General features: G+C 53.7%; 12 protein-coding genes across 12 annotated transcripts; 3 read left to right on the forward strand and 9 right to left on the reverse strand.

Annotated features, from left to right (window-relative positions):
* BBBOND_0404220 (hypothetical protein) lies at positions 1–6750 on the reverse strand (the record flags this gene model as incomplete). The annotated part of the gene is made up of 1 exon (XM_012914666.1): positions 1–6750. One exon carries the CDS (start codon positions 6748–6750, stop codon positions 1–3), a length of 6750 nt encoding a protein of 2249 aa, XP_012770120.1.
* A 99-nt stretch (positions 6751–6849) lies between these two features.
* BBBOND_0404230 (hypothetical protein) lies at positions 6850–8507 on the reverse strand (the record flags this gene model as incomplete). Its single annotated transcript, XM_012914667.1, has 5 exons — positions 6850–7440; positions 7600–7823; positions 7859–8131; positions 8220–8370; positions 8409–8507. 5 exons carry the CDS (start codon positions 8505–8507, stop codon positions 6850–6852), a joined length of 1338 nt encoding a protein of 445 aa, XP_012770121.1.
* Positions 8508–8963: 456 nt separating this feature from the next.
* On the reverse strand, positions 8964–9590 carry BBBOND_0404240 (hypothetical protein, conserved; the record flags this gene model as incomplete). Its single annotated transcript, XM_012914668.1, has 1 exon — positions 8964–9590. One exon carries the CDS (start codon positions 9588–9590, stop codon positions 8964–8966), a length of 627 nt encoding a protein of 208 aa, XP_012770122.1.
* A 635-nt stretch (positions 9591–10225) lies between these two features.
* BBBOND_0404250 (-DNA excision repair protein ERCC-1) lies at positions 10226–11005 on the reverse strand (the record flags this gene model as incomplete). The annotated part of the gene is made up of 4 exons (XM_012914669.1): positions 10226–10284; positions 10320–10598; positions 10658–10866; positions 10926–11005. 4 exons carry the CDS (start codon positions 11003–11005, stop codon positions 10226–10228), a joined length of 627 nt encoding a protein of 208 aa, XP_012770123.1.
* A 194-nt stretch (positions 11006–11199) lies between these two features.
* Positions 11200–12246, forward strand: BBBOND_0404260 (hypothetical protein, conserved; the record flags this gene model as incomplete). The annotated part of the gene is made up of 6 exons (XM_012914670.1): positions 11200–11286; positions 11325–11435; positions 11470–11530; positions 11566–11623; positions 11664–11761; positions 11798–12246. The coding sequence occupies 6 exons, from the start codon at positions 11200–11202 to the stop codon at positions 12244–12246; spliced, it is 864 nt and encodes a 287-aa protein (XP_012770124.1).
* Positions 12247–12395: 149 nt separating this feature from the next.
* Positions 12396–12826, forward strand: BBBOND_0404270 (hypothetical protein; the record flags this gene model as incomplete). The annotated part of the gene is made up of 4 exons (XM_012914671.1): positions 12396–12411; positions 12446–12558; positions 12594–12694; positions 12757–12826. The coding sequence occupies 4 exons, from the start codon at positions 12396–12398 to the stop codon at positions 12824–12826; spliced, it is 300 nt and encodes a 99-aa protein (XP_012770125.1).
* Positions 12827–12878: 52 nt separating this feature from the next.
* BBBOND_0404280 (hypothetical protein) lies at positions 12879–13139 on the reverse strand (the record flags this gene model as incomplete). Its single annotated transcript, XM_012914672.1, has 1 exon — positions 12879–13139. One exon carries the CDS (start codon positions 13137–13139, stop codon positions 12879–12881), a length of 261 nt encoding a protein of 86 aa, XP_012770126.1.
* A 53-nt stretch (positions 13140–13192) lies between these two features.
* Positions 13193–14832, reverse strand: BBBOND_0404290 (-Spindle pole body component 110; the record flags this gene model as incomplete). The annotated part of the gene is made up of 3 exons (XM_012914673.1): positions 13193–14403; positions 14439–14541; positions 14578–14832. 3 exons carry the CDS (start codon positions 14830–14832, stop codon positions 13193–13195), a joined length of 1569 nt encoding a protein of 522 aa, XP_012770127.1.
* Positions 14833–15136: 304 nt separating this feature from the next.
* Positions 15137–17044, forward strand: BBBOND_0404300 (hypothetical protein, conserved; the record flags this gene model as incomplete). The annotated part of the gene is made up of 1 exon (XM_012914674.1): positions 15137–17044. One exon carries the CDS (start codon positions 15137–15139, stop codon positions 17042–17044), a length of 1908 nt encoding a protein of 635 aa, XP_012770128.1.
* Positions 17045–17254: 210 nt separating this feature from the next.
* BBBOND_0404310 (domain of unknown function (DUF814) containing protein, putative) lies at positions 17255–19408 on the reverse strand (the record flags this gene model as incomplete). Its single annotated transcript, XM_012914675.1, has 1 exon — positions 17255–19408. One exon carries the CDS (start codon positions 19406–19408, stop codon positions 17255–17257), a length of 2154 nt encoding a protein of 717 aa, XP_012770129.1.
* A 67-nt stretch (positions 19409–19475) lies between these two features.
* Positions 19476–20683, reverse strand: BBBOND_0404320 (-Protein tssc1 homolog; the record flags this gene model as incomplete). The annotated part of the gene is made up of 4 exons (XM_012914676.1): positions 19476–20163; positions 20202–20295; positions 20331–20481; positions 20519–20683. 4 exons carry the CDS (start codon positions 20681–20683, stop codon positions 19476–19478), a joined length of 1098 nt encoding a protein of 365 aa, XP_012770130.1.
* A 56-nt stretch (positions 20684–20739) lies between these two features.
* Positions 20740–23810, reverse strand: BBBOND_0404330 (alanyl-tRNA synthetase family protein, putative; the record flags this gene model as incomplete). Its single annotated transcript, XM_012914677.1, has 4 exons — positions 20740–20792; positions 20838–21183; positions 21218–23133; positions 23171–23810. 4 exons carry the CDS (start codon positions 23808–23810, stop codon positions 20740–20742), a joined length of 2955 nt encoding a protein of 984 aa, XP_012770131.1.
* Positions 23811–24313: the final 503 nt, after the last annotated feature.

The raw sequence follows: 24313 nt of genomic DNA on the forward strand, positions 1-24313 counted from the left end.
CTAACGTTGACGAATGTCGCTTTCATTTTCATTTCTCTCTGAGAACCCCAATCGCTGTAGTCGCTCTTCAAATGTTTCCTCACCGTACATCGCCAGTGCCTCTAGCGGGTTTTCCTTTAGCATTTGTATCCTGCGCTCCAGGTCTGCAATCTTGCGTTTCTCGGCCTCGATATCTTCTTGCGAACAAAATATTTCATCCATCGTTTGGTAATCTGGATGGTGAATGCGTCGCAGTATTTCTTCCAACCTCTGCACTTTCCGTTGTTGTTCCATGAGTATTGAGGTGTCTGCTTTCTTACGGAGCACTTTGAATGCCTCGTATGTGTTAACGATCGTGTATTTGTCTTTCATTTTGATTATGGAGAGTGCCATGTAGAAGTCCGACAGCGGTATGCCGCTGCCGATGACCTCCTGGTCGAAGAGCAGAACAGGAGGAACCACGTGTTCCCATGTATCCGTTGTCATGGATGATTGATACCTGAGCAGTTCATTGTCTTGTACTCGAGTTTCTCGTGTTTTGAGCATGGTAAGGTTGACCAGTTCGTCCAAGTTACCGTCGGCCAGTGACCTGACAATGTCGTCGGCCTTCTTCTGATTGAGTTCGTGGAAGTTGACGGCAAATGCGAGCCTTGAAATGAACTCTGGGAAGTCCAGCGGTATGACGTCCAACTTCATGTGAATGTTAGCGAAGTTTATAACCTGGCTCACAATGTGCGTGAAGTAGACCTTTTCGGAGTACGTGATTCTTCGCTGTGATTCGTCGAAAAATCGCCATTGTATCACTTTCGGTGAGACCATATCTATCGTGCGCTTCCCCTCGTTGAATATAATAAGTGGCTCTCGCAGCTTCCGCTTTTCGGAAATAGATGCCAAGAAACGATTAATGTATCCAACTGAGGCATTGCATTTTGCATTACGGGATCGCACGTTGTCACAATACGCCAAACCAAGCTCCAGAGCAACTTCAGCGATAAAGCAGAAATTGATTATGCAAATGATAGTCAGGAGATACATATTATTGATAGCCGAGAACTCTCCTTCGATAGCAAAGAGGCAGAAGATGAGTGTCATGGTCCAGGAAATCATGCTGTGACTCTCAAGCCTTCCGAGAACAACATAGTCCCGCTCGTCAAACGGTGTATAGATGAGCTGGATAATAAGGAAAAACACGGCAACGGCGAGAGCCATCCATATACGCGATCCGCTGGTGTTCTGTGACGGCACGATCACAATGCTGCCAATGACCAAAACAAAACTCTTGCGGGTGAACACAATAGCTTCCCAGAACCAATAAACCTGCTGATATCCATTGTGCAAGAAACCATATTTCATACGGACATCAGGTGCGTAAAGGTTCCTACGGTTCATCAACAACACAATGTACGAAAACAAGGGAATACCGAACCCCCAAAATATCAAACCACCCAAACCCAAAAGCAAATACGGAATGTAGCCCTCTTTCACATTTAGGGAACATTTAATGCTCATGGCAGGTCGCAGAACATATTTGTTAGGGATAGACTGCCCAACGTTGATGCACGTGCAATCCAGTAGACTAAGCATTTGACTGGTTGTGTTACCGTGCAGTGAGAAAAGCACAGTGACGTAAATCGGAATCATGTCCTCCAGGAAATGCTTGAAACGTACCCACCGTGTCTCACCAGGAAGCGGGATATAACGGAAAATCAGAAACAGACGCTCATTGGCATACTCCTCAGTCAGCTTCTCCGACAGATAGTTCATTCCTTGTACCTGAGACTGATATAGCAGCGCCAACTTGGAACGCATGGTTGAGTGCCGCTTAATCTTGAAAAGCTCCAAAATAACCCACATCAAAACAGTGACGACTACCAATAAAATTACTGGTAGACATGCAATGAAAAGCATGCTGTAAAAGAAAGAGTTGGAGTGTTTCATTCCAAACCAATTTTGCAACAAACAGTCCGTAGACGTATAATAGGTCCGAGTTTCACGGTACAACAAGCGAATCCAATGAAGGGTTGTTGACTTCAATTCCGCGGGCAACGCCAAATCGCTGAAGTTGATGACATTCAGGACCGACATACAGACACCGTAGTTCAGAGCAATCTTGATGACGACGGAGTGGATGGACCTACGGTTGAAACCCGCGCTAACGTTCAGGCATGCCATCACGATGTTCACCAACAGAAGAGTCAGGTACCACGCGATGGTCAGCAGAACATTGGATAGCGTGGATGGGCACTTGCTGCATAGAGCACCCTTCTTGAAGTTGTTGGTGTACCCCGTCCTGCATTCAGCACACAGGTACGCGGTCATCGACTCCGAGCAGCCCTTCTCACCCAGGCACGCACCCTTGATAGGGCACTCGATGAACCGCCAATCGTCCGGTTTGCGAAGCTCCAGGTTGATCTTGTCGAGGTAGTAACCCTCGATGGGCACGGGCTTCACGTGGTCGTTGTGCCTGACGATGCTGCGCTTGTATGCCTGCCCTCCCGTGTCTACCAGGCCTCCGTCGCACCTGGCGCCTTCCACGCACGGCGCGCATATGCCACCCGCCAGGTAGTAGTACCCTTTTTGGCAGAAGCACTGGCTCGGGCTGAACGCGCCCGGTAGGCTGGTGGCGTTCTGGGTACACAACCCGTTGCAACTCGAATCCATAACGGAACCCTTGTATGAGCCAGGTGGGCAAGGGACGCAAGTTTTTGTTTGTGAATTGTCACTATGTTTTGCAAATGCGTACCCTTTGCCACACTTGCAAAAGTCCACACTATCTGCCGTGTCAACACCTGGTGGGATTTCAGTATGCGGTGGGCAGTCTACGGGAGCACTTGTTTCATATATGTCTTTTCCCGTATCATCGTCGTGCTTACTGATGATACCTCCGGGGCAATATTTATCAGGAAAGCCGCATGCTCTACATGTGCCGCTAAAATAATATCCAGGGGCGCAAACACATTGTTCTTTAGATGTGGCCCCAATCTGACCGCTGGTTGATGAGTGCTCATCACACTCCGTACAGCTCTCGTTGGAGATGAAACTTTTATAAGTGTTCTTTGGGCACTCAATGCATATTTTGGAATTATTGTTTCTCAGGTAGTAACCCGCATTACACATACATTCGTTGACGTTCGTTGCCCCAGGTTGTTTTGTGGTAGTATTTATATCAGGGCATTTGATTGCTGTAGAGTGGCTGTTGTTCTTAGACTTTCCACCAGGGCAATACATACCCACCGGACATATTGTGCACTTCCCAGTCTCCTTATCGTAAAACTTTCCTTTTTTGCATACGCACTCGGATATATCCGTCGCCCCTGTATTCAAGGTGTGGGAACCCGGCGGGCAGTCAGTCGGTTCAACGTTGCCTATGACATCCTTGTAGGTGTTCTTAGGAACGGCTTCACAGCTGGTACCAAGCTGCTTGGAAATCTGGTACCCCTTCTCACAGAGGCAATGTTTCATGGATGTGTTTTTTTCGTAGGGCGGAATCGTGATAGAGTTCTTGTGGCACTTAATCTTTTTGCCCCTGTGTTTAGACATGTCCGGATCTAATGGGTCTGATCCTACACAAATGTGGTTGACATCACATGCATTGCACGGAAATGAGGGTTCATTGGTCTCATAGTATCCCGGAGCACAGCGGTTACACGTATCTACGTTGCTGTTTCCGAGGATGTCACTGAAGGTATTAGCCGGACATGGCTCGCATGGCGTATTACCCTTTTTTGTTTTGACCTTGTTTGGTTGGCATGGTATGCAAACCAGAGACGCAATGTCAAAATGTTTGACGCCTTCTCTATGGAGTTCCTGTGTGATCTGCAACCTTAACTTGTATGCCTCAGTGCTTTCGTCGTTTATTGCGTTTGGATCAGCGAGTTCGTAACCGGCCTTGCATACACAATCGTCGATGCTAACAGCAAGCGCATGCTTCCCTCCTAACACTTGAGGGGTGTTTGGTACGTTGGTTGTCATGTTTACAGGGCAGGGAGTTTGTTTACCGTGGAAGCCCCCCTCGCAGTAGAAGCCCTCTTCGCATGGTACACATTCTTTTGGTGAGCTATGAAGCTGACGGTAGTAGTAGCCTTTGAGGCATTCGCACCTCCTGCCTTCTTCAGTGGTACTTCCTATGACGGTCGAATAGGAGTTTGCGTAACACCCGCCCTCCAAACACGCTTGCATTCCCACCACGCCTTTCCACGTACCTGGCTCGCATGGTTGGCATCTAGGATTCTTTGTTTCGTCGAGGTAATACCCAGCGGCGCACATGCACTGGCCCGATGAGACCGCCCCCGCAGATGTGGTAGACTCGTTCTCAGGGCACTTTGCACAAGCTTCCCAAGTCTTATTGTTTTCCTCCAGCATCATGATCGAATTATAGGTACCTTCAGGGCATAGCTTGCACGCACGACGCTTGGGGTCAACGTCGTTCTGGAAATAGTGACCATCCGGGCAGGCAAGAGATAATACCTTCAGAATGCATTTGGAATCTATAAGTCCAATTGCCGTAATACGAATCATGATACGGATATAGTTTATGCTCTTCAGCTTAATGCAAAGCTTTCCATGCTTATCGATGGATATTTGGTTTTCCTGACCCCAGGAGCTGATATCTAGCGGCCCCATAGCCGGGCCATGTGTTGAATCCGGTTGGCGCTTGGTTGGCCCTTTATCGACACATTCCGGATATTCAGTAGCTATTTTCGATTCGTCGGATATAATTTCGAAGTCAAACACCGTCAGAGAATTTAAATGCGAGTAGGGGCCCTGGATTTGGGGATCAACATTGAGGTCACGTCCCACCAATACCCAGCTAGGTATTGGGTAATCGAAATCGCTAACTTTGATAGTATCTTTGACGTTCATCATTGTGAAGAATGTGCTTGGAGTTTCATGATAACTGGTGGTCGCAGGCATCCGCACTAGCATCAGGTAGTCATTATTAACCCCGTCTTTCTCCTTTTTAGACGACATTTGTACGCCTTTAATGCCGAGAAGGGTACCATACGGTATGCCCTTGAGAACATTTTTTCCGTAATAAAGCAATCTAGGATTACTATTCCTACGATCAACAATGAAAGTGTGTATCTCGTGCGCCTCGTGTTCAATGACGTATACCAAATCTGCGATCGCATATGACACTATTTCGACATACGATGGGTATTTTAATAGAGGGAACGCAGTTGCGGCTTTCTTTTTCTTTATTGATGCTCCGGCCTCCACATTGGCTTTCGTTAAGGTAGAAACGGTAGTTTGATATTCATTATCCAGGCCAACCTTCAACCACAGAACAGAGCCATCATACTTCTGCGTGATAAAACAACTGCGGTACTGCTCATCTTTATTTTGAACGACCTCAAATAAGTAGGTTTTACCTGTGGGTAAAGGAGCGCAAGCTATTTTGGTGGGTTGCTTTACCATATGTTTATAATCGCTGTGGCTGCTGCATATTTGCTGAATATCCAAGAGATCGGAATTCAACACAACTATGCAACCACTTCCCACATCCGTTACTACAATTACGTATTTCTTTTCAGCAGCTTGCTGGAAGTGAATAACCTTCAAGTCTGTGGGTGATACAAAGTAGACGCATTTGGTATCATTACAGCTAGATTTTTCCTTTTTCAGCGTGAAACGAAGTCCGTTGGCCTCTTCAACTTTCACGTCGTATTGGGATACTGCTTTCTCGCCCTCAGATATGACTATGGCTTTTATGGCATCGTATTTGACGATAAGTTCCAATGCAACTGGGTGGTCTACCTCAAACTTGCCGACGTAGGTGGGAGATAAGTTGTCAGCGGTCATACGAAAAACAAGCACCATGCTGGCGTTTCTCATGCACCAAAAGCTCAGGACTATTGGGTACATATCCGCTGATGATGTCTTTGGTGTATCACAGTCACACTGCCTGGAAAACAAGAACGACTTTAGTTGCTGCTCCTCTTGGGATCCTTTCTTATGAATATCGATGCTAGGTCTTGGCCCCTTCTTTTCGTTCTTTAACTTTGCATGATATGACATGAGGTCCCAATCGTACCTCAGCATGTAGGTTGAAATGCTGCTCGGTATCTCGGTAAATTCGGGATAGAGATGAGAGCATTTGTGGTTGACATGGTCGACTTTCACGCCCCGTCCGAGATTAATACTGTCTTCTTGTACGCGGAAAAGGCATACATTAAACGCGGTGAGATCTTTCCACACCGCTTTGTTCACCCAGAATCGGTTTGCACGCCATATGGTCTCCTCTTCATCCATCAAGGTATCTGTGACCGGCACTACATCTCGAGAAACCGCAAAGGGTTTTGAACATGGTTGTGCTTCGTCCATAACAGAGAGGAATACAGCAAAGGGGCGTTTGTCGATCTTCCAACTCCGGAAGAACAAGGATTGCGCCAAAGCCTTGGGACCCGCATTGTCGGAGTTGTAGAGAGACAGTTGCAAGTTGACATCATATCCGGTGAATGTGATTATGCCCAAAACTTTCGTCGGGACTATATTAAGGGACGTTGCTGCTTTATGATTGGTTTCTTCGCTGATTACCATGTAAGTGCCCGTTCTGGAAACACTAATCACCGCTGAATTGCTGTGACTTTGAAGAAGCGCTCTGGGCAGGATGTATTCCGTAAATGTTTTCCTGTACATGTTACCGGGTCTCTTCGAACGCTGCATTTGGTTTCGTATTGTTTTCTCAACGTTGAAGAATACATCCACCGGATAAAAATATTCCTCGCCTGTGCTGTCCGGGAGGGCCGTGTCCACGTCGTCTCTGTGCATTAAGGTAACAACGGATGCCAATACGTGTCCTTTAGCAGTTATTACTGCTGTCATATCCTCCTTTTGCACACTCACGGCATCCGGTCCCGCGTTTTCTAGTCAGCCATTAACATATAAAGGCACCAACTTACCGCATATATGGATCTTGCCGAGGTAGATTGTGAACTGGCTGGCGCTGCTACACGCCATATTATCCGAATATCTGTAGTATAAGAGCGATGACAAGCAGGCGCAGACGTTGACGGTGGTGTTAACATCACGCATTACCTTAAAGCCCTTTATAACTTGATATGTCTTCGTTGTACCGTCAAGTGCTGGATGTATGTCCATACCGCGCTTTGCATACTTGAGGGACCATTTTCCTGTGTAGACGTCATAGGGCTGCGATGCGTAGGATTGAACGATAGGGGAGTCTGCAATCAAATCACCCGTACACCCTTTATCTTCCTCCGAAAATCTGATGGATATTTCATACGTAGGAATGTACGGAGTGATCCATAGGTCGAAGATAGAACCGGGCTGGAGGTACATATCAAGTCTTGTTTTTTCTACGTAGGTGGTATACTTTGATTTGGGTGACGATTCTGCGCACGTCTCTTCCGTGGTTGCAGTGACGTAACATGTTGGGTGTCCCTTTCTAATGTTCCTGCAATAGTTTTTTATGAATTGGCTCCGGTTGCTTTCAGTAATCTGCGAAGAAGGAACCTTTTGCCAAGGCATGCAGGCATTACCGTTCACAGTTTGGGACTGGCAACCAGTATACGGCTTGTCCGTATCACGCGGTGTCTTTTGATTACAGGCTGCGGGGCATTCACTTTTGGCAGTGAGTTACTTACGGCAGTGTCTCACCATGTCGTCCCAATTGATTTCGGTGGGTTTAAAGTCTCTCCCGGATGGAGACTCTGGGGGTTTGCCAAAGCACTCAGTTGTAAAACCGCATTCGTCCCAGCAGGACGATTTATGTGCGTAGTCAAGCGCGGTCTTCGGGAAGCAGCGGATGTCAGGGTCCTGAAACCTTGCCGCCATGCCTTCACCACAGATCCTATCCAGCGATCTCTGTAGATTAGAATTCACTGCACATCAGTTAAACTTCAAAGCGCATGCTTACCGCAGTACTTGTGGTGTAACCTCTTTATGACCGTCGGGTCCACGTTCTTGTAGGTTTTCAGTATTTCGGCGGTTCCAGCGCATTTCGTCGGGGAGGAGCAATTGTTGAGGCATTGGTTCGTGTCAGAGCTGTAATCAATCATAATCATCTGAACGCAGTAGCATTTCAAAGTTTCGATGTTTTCACATCGTGCGCACATCGTTATTCCGCCGTTTGTCGCTGCGCAGTACTCGTCCATATCCAATTGCATTTGCGACACATTTCCGTCGAAGCCTGGAAATTCGTGAGTGGTTGCTTTACATCTAAGTGCGCGAAGCCAGCACGGATAACAGATCAAAAATATAGGTTGCTGCCCACTTACCGTACCAGCACTTTCCACGCTGCCTGAACGGGTGCACGTGCTTGTTCTCCACCTTCACCCATCGTTCCAAAGTGGCTGTAATCACATTTGAACCGTTAAACTTCTTTTCGATCATCTGTTGAAGGCCTTCTACGTATGACAAGTAAGTGGGCTGGTTCGTTATGACGGTGTGTACAACACTTCACTTACCTTGGTGATGAAGTTAACGTTTGTCTCCATGGGCCGCGCAGATGCAAGCAGCCCGCATAGGCATATGGAGGCCGCAAGGCCTCTCAAGAGCCCCGCCATGCCCCTATGTGCAGGGGATAGTGGCAACTCGCTGGATCTGCGTGTGTTGTGTCGTGGGGAATAGTGCATATGCCACTGATAACCAGAGTACTGACTCAGAAGCCAGCGCAGATGTTGTTATTAATGATGCCCCTGCATATAATGATTTGTGCAGGAAGAAAGAGCGCCCGTCCACACTGCAGCAATGCTGCTCAGAACACATTTCTCCGGCTCAGTGTACGTCATGGTCACCTATGAGTCAGACACCCGCTGGCGCGAAAAGCAGCACGTTGGACGCTGCAGACAAACACCGGTGAATCTGCCACGGACGGCTACGATGTGCGGCTACCGAAAGTTACGAAACGCTGTTTGATCTCATACATGGGCGGTGTCTAACCGCGACGCATGATGGGATACGGCAAAAGCTTATGTGGCACTGTTCAGCAGGTGCGACTTTCCGCACACAACGCCGCACAATCATGATGCGTGCGACGATTGTAGGTAATCGCGATAGTCTGGGTCAAAGAAAGCGCGCGAAGCGACCTGTGCGGCCTGCACCAGGAGGTGCCGTGGTGCCTGGTGCATTTTGTGCGTGTTTTTATTACCCCATATAGAAGTGGCCACAAACGCCTCGGCATCCTCTAGTAGAGTGATCGCATTTGCTCGCCTTTTGGAATACAGCGGATTCAGCGTGTACGACACATGCGGCCCGGATTCCACCTTCCAATACGTGAAGGGCGCGAAATGGCTCCCAATGCTGTCATCGGCGTCAAACTCCACGTATTGTTCGGGCTCATTTTCAATTGGAGAGTCTGCTGTGTCGCTGGGGCTGGAACTTCCAGAGTCTGAGATGGGCTTCGGCACCACGGGGTCAGGGCGGGGCTCGGCGCTCTCGACGGGGTCGTCTGCCTCCTTATACAGGTGGCTTCTGACGTCGATACCGAGCGCGTCTTCCTCCCAGACTATCTCTCTGATGACTGTAGCGATGTTCTTGGGAATGCCGTACGACGTCTCCGCGGAAGCGTCTCGCTGTACGTCGCGCTCCCTCGCAAACCACTGGAAGGCGCACCCAAGTTGTGCTATATGTATGTATCTGTCGTGCATCGTGCTCCAAAAAGCGTCTCTGACCCAGTCAAACAATTGTTCTCGCGAGATCCTCAAAAATGTCAACCAGTAGGTGTAGTGTATTGCACCAGCAATCACACCGAAGCAGGCGAATCTGTTGCTCAGGAATCACCCGTGGCGGGCGATATCCCAGACGTCCAAGAGTCAGCTGCGGTAGCTGATGACCTAGAAGCCAAGGCCGTTGTTGCGGACGGTGAGTCAGCGCCTTGGCACACTTCAATACCCGCAGAGCCGAAGTTGGAGGCTGCGTCGGACGAAACCTGCAAAGCTGCAGCTCCAACCGAGATCGCCCCCGAACCTCGCGTTGAGAAGGTAGCGCCAGCCGAGATCGCCCCCGAACCTCGCGTTGAGAAGGCAGCACCCGCCGCGCCCGAGACCTATATGCCACCCAACCAGCACAAACTGGTCAAGAGGCCACCAGGAGGCGGCTCATCCAGTAGGTCTATTACCGTAAGCCAGTAACACCGTTCAGTTATCTTCGGATGAACGCGCAAGGACAGCGGACTATCTGCTACGATGAACCAGACAGATACGCCTCAATGTACTTGATGTAACGCTGAAAGCCTTGTAACAATATAGCACGCATGTACATATATCAACCAGATGTGCCCGAGTCAGAAAAACGCGTCGTTGAAAGCCGCTAGTATAGACTTCACCTTCCTCTTGCCCAGACCTGAAACCGGTCACGCGGACGGAGCGGGAACCTACCGTGTATATTTTCGAGCTGGTCAGATTTTATGTGCATCAACTGCTTGACGGTGTTGCACCTAGACGCTATGGTGATGGCGTCTGTGTTGTTGACGTGCTTGACGGAGGCTATGATGCGCTGCACAATTTGCAGGTGAGGTTGCTCCAGCCTCGGGTTGAGGAACTCAAGCCCCTTGTGTCCGTCTATCTTGAGTGCCTCCAACACCGCGGCACTCTCACGAGGACTCCAACTCAGGAGCAGGCGGTATCCCAATGTAAACGTGATAACTGTGAGCTCCGCTGCGCAATCATGAAAGGCTGTGATGCCGCAGCGAGGGTGAGCACGCTGATCCACGCACCTATGGTATCCTGCGGGTCTTCAATGTCCACCTGACACACTATGAACGGGTTCTTCACCCTATGCCCGCGCAGCTGCTTCAACCGTGCGCCAATGTAGCCTCGGTGCATCCGGTGGTACTTCAGAGACAGGAAGAGCGCCTGGATGCCCTCCGTCAGTTTGTAGTCGTACGGCGTATCCCCCTCGACACACGTGACATTGACGAAATGCCTGTGAGCGTGTTACAGCCGGTCGATGTATATAGGACGCGGGAGAAACGGCTTTCTTACCTGATCAGTGGGTTGCCGCGTTGCCTGGGCGATACCACGATGCAATGCTTTTCTCCCGGTGTGGCAGCTTCGGGGTCCATATTACGCTGACAGTGCGCTCGGCATCGCTATATGCAAGGATTACCGCTGGCAGCCGTTAGAGCCGAATCTCGGGTCCGCCACCGTAGACATCGGCCCGACGACGCGCCTCGCATTCGACTTTACAGGGCGATGTGTACATCGGTGTGCCTGCAGAATATATGTAACATAATGCCAAGCATTTAGGTGGCGGAGAATGCGAGGTCTATGGCCGCTGGTCGTATCTACGGCGGTTGCAATCCTCAACCGCGGCAACGCCGAAAAACCGGATCTGCAGAAACTGGTAAGCAACAACGGCATTCCTTCTCATGGGAACAACAGGAAAGTGAGCAGAAGCTGCTCATCCACGACCTGCAGCGGTCACGGCTGGCTTCCGAGCAGCTGAAGGACAAACTGGACATCCTGCAACAGTCCAAGAATGCCAGCAGCAGCGTAGGTACCTGGCATGCGATAGTATGACCTTCAGACGCTCAATGTGTCGAACGTCGTCGTTGACAAGGAGCAGAAGCCGGCGGAGGCGCACAGTGGTTTGTTGTTGCCGCACGGTGGTGACGCGGTTCAGGCAGCGCCAACTACACCCCGCCCATCATTGTGTTGCTGCCGGAGGAGCCTTCCGAAAGGTGGCGATGCGTAGTGCGATGTTGGTTAACGGTATGTCAGGGAGAAGTGGGAGTACAACCTAACTCTGCGCTGTCTGGGCCAGCGCGACTTCAGCCCCTTCGAAGGGATCCACAACTCCAAACTGCTGGAAATGGCTAGTAAGTCGCGAGTGATTCGGGGATAAACGTGCGCAGCCATCAAGGGGAAGACGGTTGCCGAGATCAGGTTGGAGATCAAGCACACGGAGAAGGAGCTGGGTCAGGTAGAGTCAGGGAGCTGTCGGTGCATCAGTCCGCAGACACGCAAGGAGCTGGAAGGCCTACAGTCGGCCTTGTCGTCAGCAAAAGAGGGCACATACGCCGAAAGAACGCAGAAGCTGCACATATCGCACAACATCAAACTGGTGAAGCACGAAATCGATGTTCTGGAGACCAAACTGCATCGGCTCCAAAAGAGGCTCAAGGCGACCGTACTGTTCAGCAGCGGAACTGGAAAACACGGATCGAGCAAGCAACGGGATCACGATGACGCCGACGAAGAGGAGGCAAGTGAGGATCGCGAGGAGCAAGACGCCGAGGAGGACGCTGGAGAAGAGGAAGAAGCTGATGAGGACGATGGCCACGCTGATGACGACGAATATTAGAAAATGTTGCGGCGCCGTTGGTCGTACACATAACAACACCATAATATCGCACCGGGCTACTCGTGTCTAGGCATGGTGGGCGAGGTCGCCGCCGTGCGCGCCCTCGAGGTAACTGTTGTCGGCACTGCACACTAGTCCGCTGCTCCAAGATGTTACGCTTCAACGGTAGGCTATACACGTACACACCATGAGTGTGCAGAGTGCAAGGCGGAAGACCGCGTCTTGCCGAAGCCAACCGAGGCCCCGGAATACAATGCCGACTACACGACCACCATGATGTCGGGAGGACTGCTCGCGTCGCTGATATTAAAGGTATGAAGTGCAGTGGAGGTAGTCAGGCAGTGCAGGTGCCGTCCGCCTTCTTCCTCACGGGCGCCGTCTTCATATCGCGTTGCTTCGCTGCCGACGCGCCAATCGAGTGGTCCAAAGCGATAGTCCCGCTTTCCGGGTATGTATTCTACCTATATAGCTCTATTACACTAATCTCAAACGCTACTGACTGACGCTCAGCATGATGCCGTCGCTATTCCGGCTCACCACCGACGTGGTCCAGTGTCTCTGGAATGGCACGCCACTATGAACCACGTCATGCAACTATAGAACGCTGCGAAGCGGGTGTAACAACATAAAACTTAATTATCTCGGTCGGGGAATCGCGGGGTGTCCCCGCCGCTATGTGGTTGGGTGGTTTTCTGCTCCCGCTCATCTTCAAACCACATCTTCCCTTCAACATCCATGTAGCCCTGGGCGCGTTCCGCGGTGTCGGCGCCGAAGCCAATGTCTCCGCCGTGGGCGTGCACTGGCGGAACTGAGTCGTACGGCAGCCGGCCGAATTCGTCGGGCGATATCAGGTGCCGCCCGTCGTGGCGTGAGCTGCTCCGGTCATCCTCCATTCGTTGAAATACAGTGTTTCTGTTGACGCATGTGTGCTTTCGCGCGTTGTCACTTACAGTAAAAGCAGCTGGAAGGCACGCTTCTGCGTGGATTGGGGGTCGATGATTTCTGCGAGGCGCAACAGGAACTCCTTGAAGAGCGCGTAGGTCAGCTTCCCGTCCGGAGCTCGCTTGCACACCTCGCGGTACGCCATCTTAGCCACCGGTTCCTCGGACGCAGCGGTCGTCAGTTGGGCGTCGCCCAGCCCGAAGTCCAAGCAAAAGTTGATGCAGCTATTCTCCGACATGACGAACTCGCCGTTGCACAGCTCGTCGTCACGATAGGACACAAACGCCGAGAAAAGCATGCTCTCGTAGTCGTCTTGAAGCGCGAGCATGGTCTGTATGCTGTGGTGCTGTTCGTGCTGGAACTTGGCTTGATCAATCTTCTGGTTGGCCTCGTCAAGTGCGGCCTTCGACTCCTCCAGTTGTTTCTCCAGATCTTCTGCACGGCTCTGCAGCTCCGGCAGCTGATTTTGGAGCTCGTTAACTTTAGCTTCCAGTCCGACCCTCGTTTCCTCCGCCGTGGCGCGATTTTCTTCCATGCGTGCCTGCAGTTGCGAGTTGTTATCTTTCAGCGCCGATATGGTGCGGAGCAGCTCCTGCTTCTGCGTTTCCTGAAATTTGTACTCGTCCATACGGTTGCGCAGACTCATAATCTCTGTCTTCATAATCTCGCACGTCTCATTCATTTTGTCTTCCGTTATTTTGATTAAATGGTCGTTTTGCGACGGCTGGCAGACGGAGCTCTCCTCAGCTACCGGCTTCTCGGCCCTGCTAACCGGTTCCGGTACAGATGTCGGTACTGGGACCGGTACCGGCGCCGGCTCCTCCGGGACCGTATTATCAGTGCATATGGTGTTGTCTGACTGTTGGTCTTCGGAAATGGCGAGGCTTGCCTCATGGCCGATGGCGACATCCTGCTCATTAGACACCAGTGACGGGGCGATGCTCAGTTGTCGCTCCAGAGAGACGTTGCTCATGGCCTCTACTAGGGGATCAATACTTTCGGTTGATTCCTGGCTAATGGGCGCACGGTTTGTCCCCTCAACCTCCGGTTGTTGGCCGTAATCCACACGGACGTAGTGGCCCTCCGGCGGTACATTGTCGCCCGTCCTCATCAACAGTGCGATCACATGGTTGAATGCACACTGTTCAGTTACACGAAGCACGGACGCTCGGTACTTCGAGAGCAGGAATAACGCATGCAAAAATTGCTCGAAATCTGCCGACAATTGACGAGAACACCGCGGCACTCACCCATCGCGCCCAAGTTGCCGATGACCCTCTCGAGAATGTAATTAATGATGTCTTCCTTCTTCCGTGCGTTCTGTGACCCGGGAAAGAGCGCAGCGTCGTCCACCTGCGTGCGGTGCAAGACACAAATCAGACGTCATACCATCTGTCTAAACGAAGACGCCAGGAGGTGAGGGCCGCCTGCCATTGAGCGGAACGAGGACTCTAGGGGCCCGTGCAAGCGCCATGGAATAAATAGCGTTATGTTACGGCCTCCATTGTCTATCGCGTACGCCTTATTACCCTGGAGCATACCATCACGGTGCTCCTCCCGCAGAGATCTGGCATAGTCCGACGGTCGGTTGCCGGTGATCTCGGCAATTATTTCGCGCAATTTACGCTGCAGCCTGGTCTCCATTTTAAAATCTGCATACCGTAAGGAGAGGAGCCGGCTGCGGCTACCCGCCGATATGCACCCGAGTGCAGGTAGACAGACCTACGCGACGATCCCGAGGTAACGGCTAGGAAGCGTAGAACGCCTCTAAATTTATAGAAGGCCAGTGGGAGCCGCGAGTTAGCGGCATCCTACGGCTCGTAGCGCCGTATCCGGCCGCTACACACGCCGACCGACAGCGGCGCCGAACTCATACAACATAAGGAATCAAAATGACAGACACATCTATAATGGAAGTAATATCGCAACTGCTTGATTCGGGGAAAAAATGCGCAGCCTTTTGAGGAGGTTCGCATTCGTCCTGCGCCGCTACTACCGCGTATACCCCGGGCGCAAGAGGATTCAGGTCGAGACGAAGATAAAGAGCCCGAAACGCTATGACGAACTCAGAGGCGGGAGTCCGACGACGCTGTTGCAGGGCAACCTCTTCACGCCGGAGTCGGCGGGACCACGCGAATTGGCGATGCTCTGCTTTCGCATCGTCAGCATGGGTTATGCGGATGCCAGCATCCTGCTGCGGTACGCGCAGTGCGCCGTGAAGCAGATCGCGCAACTGCGCATCAAGCATATCGCCCTGGTGCTGCACTCGATATCGAAATTCCTTGCGGCAAATGCAACCCAGATGGGTCAACCGTCTGGATCGGAGGTTGAGGCGTTCCAGGCGGAGATCGCGAACAGGGAACAACTGCTGCTTACGGTGGACGAATTGGTGAAGGCTGCTACCCCGAACCTGCAGAAATTGTTTGCTCGGGCCGTGCCGAAGGACCTTGGGATGATCGCTTTGTCGCTTGTCACCGTATGCGAATGCGCCTTCCGCGAACTCGGCGCCGACCATCATGCATCCCTGCTGGGCACCACTGAGCAGACGCTGAAGCTGATCGCAACCTCCATCGGACCCAAGCTGCCGTTCTGCGAGGCGCCGGAGTACGCCGCGCTGGCGAAGGCCTTCTGCAAGCTCCCGCCGCAGCTGGAATTCGCCGGACTCTTCCTGCGTGATCTGGCCGACGAGGTCGCCTGTCTGCTGCTGGAGAAGCAAGAGCAGCTGGAGGAACTGAACCGCGGAAGCTACATAGGAGATGACCTGCTGGAGTCATTGATGGAGCTCCCCAAGGACCTCACAACCATAGCCTGCGCCCTCTCTCGCAGGGTGCACCGGCACCGGATGTGGAAGCGGCTGGCCGAGTTTGTGGAACTCATGCTGAAGGTCAACGAGCAGGGTGATGGATCGTTCGCGAGGCTAGATGGGCAAACATTGATCCTGCTCGCCACGTCGCTGAGTCGGCACGCCGACGTAGGGTTTCTTCTGAACGCGTTGCTGGCTCAGACCGCCGCGAAACCGAGGCCACAATGGCTAATCACGGGCATGGATATCGCTCTAAATGCTTTGAATGATGTGGATCTCGGGCAGCGCTTGTGGGACAGCATCGATTTCGCACAAGTGCCCGCGCTGGACGACGCGGCTAAGACGCAGCTTGTCCACGCCTCGATGCGGGTGCGCAATTTGACGGAGGAGCAGAAGGCAGTCGTGCGCGGGTTAGTATCCGGAGATTGCAGCAAAGAGCTGCTGGTGGCTTTGTACGCGGCGAGACACCGCTGTGGCATTGACAGGACCACGCAACTACTAGACGCCATAATGGCAGATGTAGACCGACTCGGTGTCAGCAGCTTAATGACCATGCTACGTAATGTGGAAGGAGTCCGCGGACTTCCGTCAGGTGATTCGCAGTGCGATGTTGGTGAGAATCACGACTCGGAACACGTGGACGGGGACAGCGATCTCATAGGCGCTCAGGAAGCCATCAAGGCACAGTTGTTTAATGCACTGGGCAAAAAGGTGGAGTCCGTCCCGCTAAGCAAGCTGTACGAGATCCTGCTCTACACCATCGACAACCACGGCGGCCGTGTGGCCGTTATCGAGAAGATGGCAGTACGCGTGGGCCAGGCCGCCGCTGAGTACCAGGACCACCACCTTGCGACGCTCATCGAGAGGCTGCGCGGCGTAGGCATAAACCCCGAACGGGTGTTCGAGACCAGTCTTGTTGAGCGGCTCCAAAAAGATAACGGCGACGTGGATCCACAGCTCGTGGATAGCTTCGTGGAGGATGGCATGCCGCAGGATTCGCGCGCGGAACCCAAGTTCAGCGAGTTGGGGGAATTCGACTTCGGGAAAACGTAGCATGGCGGTCAAAAAGCTGTCGACGTAGGGGTGCCAAGCGGTGTTCGCATGGCCACGTAACTGCAGGACCGTTGTTGGAATGGCGGGGACCCCCGGCAGTCCATGACCAACCACCCACGATACGGCACTAACAAATGATGCACTCATAATTTTATGGCAGACTACCAGTCATGTTTAGTCGTCAGTCCGCATGCGCACAATAGTGCGAACCTAATTTAGCGATACGCGGTGGGCCTTCACGTACTCCCCGCCTCTTGCCGGGTGCCCCGTAATAGTCACGAAGTTGCTCACCAACACGGCGCCGATCTTCGCGCCGGGGCAACGGGTGACGTTCTCGATGCCAGTCTTGATGACGTCGACCACGGCGCGAAACTTGGCTTTGGAATAGTGCGAGGCGATGTCAGCCGCCACCTGCAGCGCCTCGGCGGAGCCGCCGTGTCGACGCAACAACACGTGTGACCCCGGACAATCCTTGGTGTGTAACCAGATGTCACCTGGCAGCGAGAGCTCGTGTGTCACACGTTCGTTCTGCTCTGCGTTACGGCCGACGATTATGAGGGGGGTGTTGGGGTCCTGAACGCAGGTCTTGATCACCAGGATGCCCTTGTAAGGGTTGACCTTTTTCACCCTGGCGCGGGGCACATTCCGCTCAGCCTCCTCGTCATCGTTGTCAGCGCCGCCAGTGTTGTCACGGTTAGAACCACCGCGCACAGCTCGGCCCTTGCTGCGGTACCCGGTCAGGTCGCCCAGGTCAAACACCTGGTCGTAGATGGTTCTCACCAAATCGAACTGCTCCGGCGACTTCCACTTCATTGCCGTACACAGCGATTTGCTGTATTCGTTGATGGTGTTGATGCGTTCGGTGACCTTTGCCAGACGCTCCACCTGCTGCTCGTCGCCAATGCACTGCTGGCGAATCTTCTCTAGCCGTTCTAGCGTGCTGTCTATCAGGGAGCGCGATTCCTCCGCTAGACGCTGATGAGCGTAAACGGGGCCGTTCGATCCCCAGTGGTGGAAAACGTAATCTATAATCGTTTTGGGACCACTACTACCGACACTGTTCCCAGCAGGCGAGGATGGTTCGTCGACTGGGTCAGCGTTGGAGTTGGTAGCAGTCGCATCTTCAGTTTGGTTAGGTTCCCCAAGCCCCTCTCTACTGGTGTCAACATCACTGTCACCTTGATCCACAGATCCATCGTTGTCGCTGTTGCCATCTCCGGCCACAAAATGCAGCTGGGAATGAGACTCGTCGGATGAGCGTACCCATCTGATGAAAGTGTTGTGAAAATCGGCCAGGTTGTCGATTTTGGACACGTGCCTGGTGCAATCAACACCGGCCTTCGCTGCCAAAAGTGTCACACGCCTCGCGTCGAGACCCTCGTACGTCAGGATCATGGCCTTCAGCAGGCTCATGTGCTGCTTGCCCATGAAGCGAGAGGCGAAGTCGTCGTAAGATTCGGAGGGGTCCGGCGTTGCCTTGTGCGAAGGCTCCGCCTGGAATACTGAGCCCACGCCGTCCTTTATACCGCTTTTTTCGTCGAAGGTCTCCGACGTCAGCAGGATGATGCCATCCTTGTTGTCGGTCATTACGAAACGGTTGCCGGCGCGGCGGGCAACGAACATGATCCGGTAACTCTCGGCGGGACCATCCCCTCCGTCGTCACCAAGGTGCTGGTAGGCGGGCTTGAGGTCGATAGCCAGAATGCTTTTAAAGAAGTACGGGCAGTGTACCTTGGTAACGCGCAACCCGGACAGCCCGGACATGACCGTCTCAAAGTACGACAGCTGCCGCTCTGTTGCCGGGATGTAGCTCGCCGAAGGACTGGGTACCAGCGGAAAGCCTGCCCGTTGGTAAAACAGGCAAAGCGAATCGCCACGTTCGAACCCCCTGAAATGCAACAGGGCCGCTTCCAGCGGCTTGGCCTCCACATACCACTTCTTCAATGGGATATGCGTGACCCCGTTAAAGGTGGCGTTGGCCAACACCGCATTCAACTCCTCCGAATAGCGGCGCAGCATCCCAAAGTCCACGGCGACATTTTTAGCGCCGCTTTTTTCCGTAGGCGGCGGCTGCAGCACAACCTCATCGTTCTTGATGGTGTCGAATGACGCGATGCAATCATCGGGAGTAGCGGGATGGCGTGGAAGCTGGTCGTACGAGTGCATGTCGGCGGGAGCGCTGTCACTAACCCTCGCGCGCGCACACGAGATGCCTCGCCGGGCCGCTACGAGATTAGGCTTGACGCGCCTGCTCGCCGGTGCCGCAAACGTCAAAGCACGGCACCCGCGGCTCAACATTGCGCCTGTTCGCACGGACGCAATGCTGGCGGCAATGATGAGCACGCTCATAAGTGAAACCAGCATCTCACAACCGCGGAGGGAAAATCACGCACCACGTTCGGGTGCTGCTGTGGAGCCGCTGCTGAGCATGTCATAACAGCAGCTTGTACTTGACCGCGTTGGGCAGCGTCTCGAACACCAGGTTGTTTCCCGAAAGCGAGGCGAAATGCCAAGCGTCGTTGCTGCTCCAGCATCCCAACCGGCTGGGGGCTGAGCACTGGTGGACGCTGTGGGTGCCGCTGCCGCACAAGTGCAACACGGTAGCGCTCGGCCCGCCAGTCAGTATCAACTGGTCATGGAAGGAGTTGAACCTGACGTACTGAATACAGCTCTTGTGGTCGCCCGATAGCACGTTTAGCGGCTCGTAGGTGGCGCGTAGGTCCCAGAACGCGACCTTACCGTCCTCGCCGGCGGTAACCAGCTGATTAGGCACGTTCGGGTTGAAGGCGATATCCAACACGTCGGCGAAATGGCACTGGCCGTTACGCACTGCCACCGGCGATTCACCTGCCTGACGCCAATCCAGGATGTGGAATCCCTCACCACTCGCACATGCGAAGAGGTCCCGATGATGCAGGTCGAACTTGCCCGTAATGAACCGGTCCTTGTACGTGTCCAGGGGATCTATCAGCCTCGTGGTGTAGTCGACCTTGGGTGGTTGGAAACGGCATATGGATTCGAGGGTTGAGCCGCGTTGCTGAAGGAGCACTGCGAGGCCCGGATGGACGACAGCCACTCGCAAATCTGGACTCTGGATCGTGCACGGGTCGAAATCGATTCTGCATCGGTGATATTACGGCTCTTCCAGGGCACCTACGCTCTGATTATGCTCTCTAGTGGACCTGAGCTCGCGGAAACGACGATCGACGAAGGCGAGCCGGTGTCGAAGTCCACAACCCTCACGACGGATTCTGCATCTGCTGAGTTGCGTCTAGCCTAAACACACCATTGGCTTCTATGTCGCGCACAGAGAGCACGAACCGAAGACTGTCTGCCGAGTTGGAGATGTCGAGCAGTTGCTTCACCGGTTGAAGCGGAGGCGAGCGTGCCACCTGAGACACCGCGCCCTTGTTCTCGTCATAACACACAACCACGATCTGCCAATTTTATAAACGGGAAAACAGCGCGCCGCACCCGGTTGGACGCCGAAAAGTCGCTCGATGCCGCGGCGAAGCGGTGAAGGCTCGGCTCGGAACTCTGCAGGCTGGCGACGGTGTTGAAACGCCCTCGCAAGGCATGGACGACTACACCCGAGCCAGAGAGCCCGCCGGGATTCGCATCGGAATCCAGAATCTGCATTAAGAACAACTAGTGATTAACGGCTACACAGTGACTGCACGACCCAGACAATCGCGCTAATCCGACTCCACGTTCCAGCTGGCGTTCGTCTTGGAGCCGCGAGCGATATCTGTGTGTGTGTGTGATGTGTGGCAGCGTTTTGGCGTCGACTTACCGGGTTGCAGGCTGAATGACTCCGCGGCCTCGTTGGCCAGCACCAAGGCGTCCACATCGGACCCCGCCGGGACTACGCAGCGGCACGCCACGCACTTGCGGTTGGCGTGGGACGACGTGATGAGGAAGGCGAACTTCGGGTATGCCTTCGCCAGCGTTTGAGTGAACACGTTGAGTGCCTTCACATCTCCCTCAAGCACGTCGACGGTCATGCGGATCAACTCCATTCCCGACCTCGTTATCTTCGCATCACCGAATTCGCCGGTCTTGAAACGGGCCAGGTACTCGGTGGACAGGTTCTTGGCGACCACGCCGAGCTTCTTCTGGTGGACCTTGCCGGCATCGATCTGCGGCGGATGAGATTCAAAAATGTGCGCATACCTGTGCATTGATCATGGCGTCGAAGGTGGCCTTCAGGTCACGCTTGCCCAAAAGCGGCAGCAGCTTTTCGCTCTGCATCTCGAAACGAAGCGCCGTGAGTTGCTTCATGTTCTCATTGGCCTGCTGTGCCATCACGGCGGTGTCCATGCCGTCGGTGAACTTGTACAGCCTCGACTCCAAATCGGCCAATCTTTGCTTGTATGACGAAAGGATCGCTTTCGACGATTCACTTTGGTCGTGCGTGGCCAGCGTCAGGCGGCGGACGCCCTTAGATATGCCTTCCTCGCCCACCACAATCACGCTCTTCAGCACGCCAGTAGATGGCACATGGGTGCCACCACAAATCTCGATGGAGTTAACGTTACCATCCGCCTTCTCACCCGCCTTGGCCATGCTCACGACACGCACCGTCTCCGGGTACACGTCAGTGAAGTTGGCCCTGATGCCTGGGATTTCGGCAGCTTCCTTGAACGGCAGCTCCTTCACCTCGACCTTCCAGTCGGCGTCGATGATCTCCTGAAGGCGGCTCTCAATGCGCTGCAACGTCTCGTCGTCCAAGGCTTTTGAAGCGGCGATGTCGAACTTCAGCTTCTCAGCATCAAGTTGCGACCCACGCTGGTACGACTTTTCGTCGTACACCTCGCGCAGAACGAAGTTCAGCAAGTGAGTGCCGCTGTGGTTGCAGGCAACCTTGACGCGGCGTTCGTAGTCTACACGGGCCTTCAAAGTGGCGCCGGGGCGGCACAATTCGTCGCCGCCGGCTTCACACACGCAGAAGTGGAACACCATACCGGCCATCTTCAGCACCTTCAAAACCCTGAAGGGTCCCAACAGACCTTCATCCCAAATCTGGCCACCTGACTCGGAGTAGAAAGGCGTCCGGTCCAAGACCACGGCGAAGACCTCGCCATCCTGCAGGGGCTGATTCAGTCCGCCGAGCGTCCACCGCGCCAGCACCTGGACGTCGAACTCGAGGTTGTCAGTGTAGCCTTTTTCAATGCCCTGGTACTTCAAAGAGTCGTCGGTTGCGCGACCGCCTATTGCGTTTGAAATGGTTGCCAACACGTCGGCGGAAAGCGACGCCAACAGGTCCGCCATGCCCTGCTCAACGGGGTCGTCCGACTTCACCTGCTTCTTCTCGGAGAGCATCTGGTGGCGCTTGAAGTGTTCGTTGAACCCATCGACGTCAACGTCGACGCCCATCTCGCGTGCCATGAGCTGGGTGAGATCCAGCGGGAACCCGAATGAGCTGTACAGCAGGAATGCATCGGCGCCGCTGACCACGACAGGCGCACTGCCGTCGGAGCTGGCTTGCAACTTTGCCACCGTCTTGCGGAAACGGTCGCAACCCTTGTCGAGAGTCTCCAGGAAAAGCAACTCCTCATTATGGATCGTAGAAGTTATCTTGTCGTTCTGGTTCTGGATCTCGGGGAAGGCCCCGCCGAGCGACGATACCACGCACTCGACCAGCTTCGACAGGAACGGACCGGTAGCGCCCAGATGTTCCTTGCCGTAACGTACGGCGCGACGCAAAATGCGCCTCAGCACGTAACCACGCCCGTCATTGGACGGCTCTACGCCATCTGCGATGGCGACTGTGAGGCACCTTGCGTGGTCGGCCACAACCCTGTACGCGACATCCACGATGGAGTCGGATCCGCCATACGGAGGCAGATGGGGCATCAGCTTGTTGATGTAGGCAAAAATGTCGGTGAAAAGGTCGCAGTCGTAGTTGCTGTAGCTGCCCTTGAGGACGGCAGTAACACGTTCCAAACCCATGCCGGTATCGACGCACGGCTTTGGAAGCAACTCCACGCTGCCGTCACTCTTGCGGTTGTACTGCATGAACACGAGGTTCCACAGCTCAACCACCATCGGGTCGTCCGCGTTGACCAAGTGGGTGGCGTCCCTACCGCCTGCACATGCTGAGAGGCCACACGAGCGAACACCTACCGACGTGGTCGTAGTGGATTTCGGAGGAAGGGCCGCAGGGACCCGTGTCCGCCATCTCCCAGAAGTTCTCCTTCATACCGAATGGCAAGATTCGCTCGGGAGGCATGTAGCGCGCCCACAAGTCGCGGGTCTCCTCATCGGGCTTGCACGCCGGTAGCTTAGGGTCACCCCCGTAATACGTGATGTAGATGCGCGAGGTGTCCAGCTTGTAGACCTTGGTCAACAGCTCCCACGCGTAGTCGATGGCCTCCTTTTTGAAATAGTCGCCGAAGCTCCAGTTGCCAAGCATCTCGAAAAAGGTATGGTGGTAGGTGTCACGGCCGACGTCGTCGAGGTCGTTGTGCTTGCCACCAGCGCGGATGCACTTCTGGCTGTTGCAGACGCGGCGCAGACGGCCGTACTCCGTGGTAGCGTCGGCCTTGCCGGTGATGATGTCCTTGAACTGGTTCATCCCCGCGTTGGCGAAGAGCAGCGTAGGGTCGTTGTGCGGCAGCACGGGCGAGCTCTTCCAAAAGACGTGGCCTGCCCGCTCGAAATGGCGAATGAACTCGCTGCGCACCCAGCCGCTGCTGTTCACCTCGAAGCCGAGGTCGTTGTGGCCCTTGGAGGAGCCAGCGGCTCCCTCCTCTCCACTCGTCATTTTCCAGGTACTTCGCGTCGGTTTACACCCCTGACAAACGTGAAGAAGAACACCCAGCTGATGAATACCTTATAAAGTGGACGGGCTGAACCAAAATCAACGTGTAAGGGCGCTGAAGAGCCAATGAAACTATGGCGATGCAATCGCAGGGGACCGAACCGCGGAGTCACGCTCGCTACGCGGCATATGAGAGGATCCAACGCTGCTGCCCAGATTAGCAACAATCCTTTGGCATACATACAGGTGCGTGCTGGCCACGCAAAACGGGATGCTACAGCTGCTTCCCCATTTGCCGGGCGTACACATTGACTCGCTGGTGGCTCCGTTCGGCGGCAAACAGTGGAAATTCGAGGCAAACGAGATTAGCCTATTATTAATTGCCGTTGCTTGCTATTTCGCAGTGCGGTCGTGGCAGTAATACTACCGGGAGGGAACGTGTTGGATGTGCGTCACGCCCTTATACTCAGAGAACTAATGCGCAGCGTCGCTCCCAGTGCCGTTCA

Source organism: Babesia bigemina, assembly GCF_000981445.1.
Source record: "Babesia bigemina genome assembly Bbig001, chromosome : V".
NCBI classification, from domain to species: domain Eukaryota; phylum Apicomplexa; class Aconoidasida; order Piroplasmida; family Babesiidae; genus Babesia; species Babesia bigemina.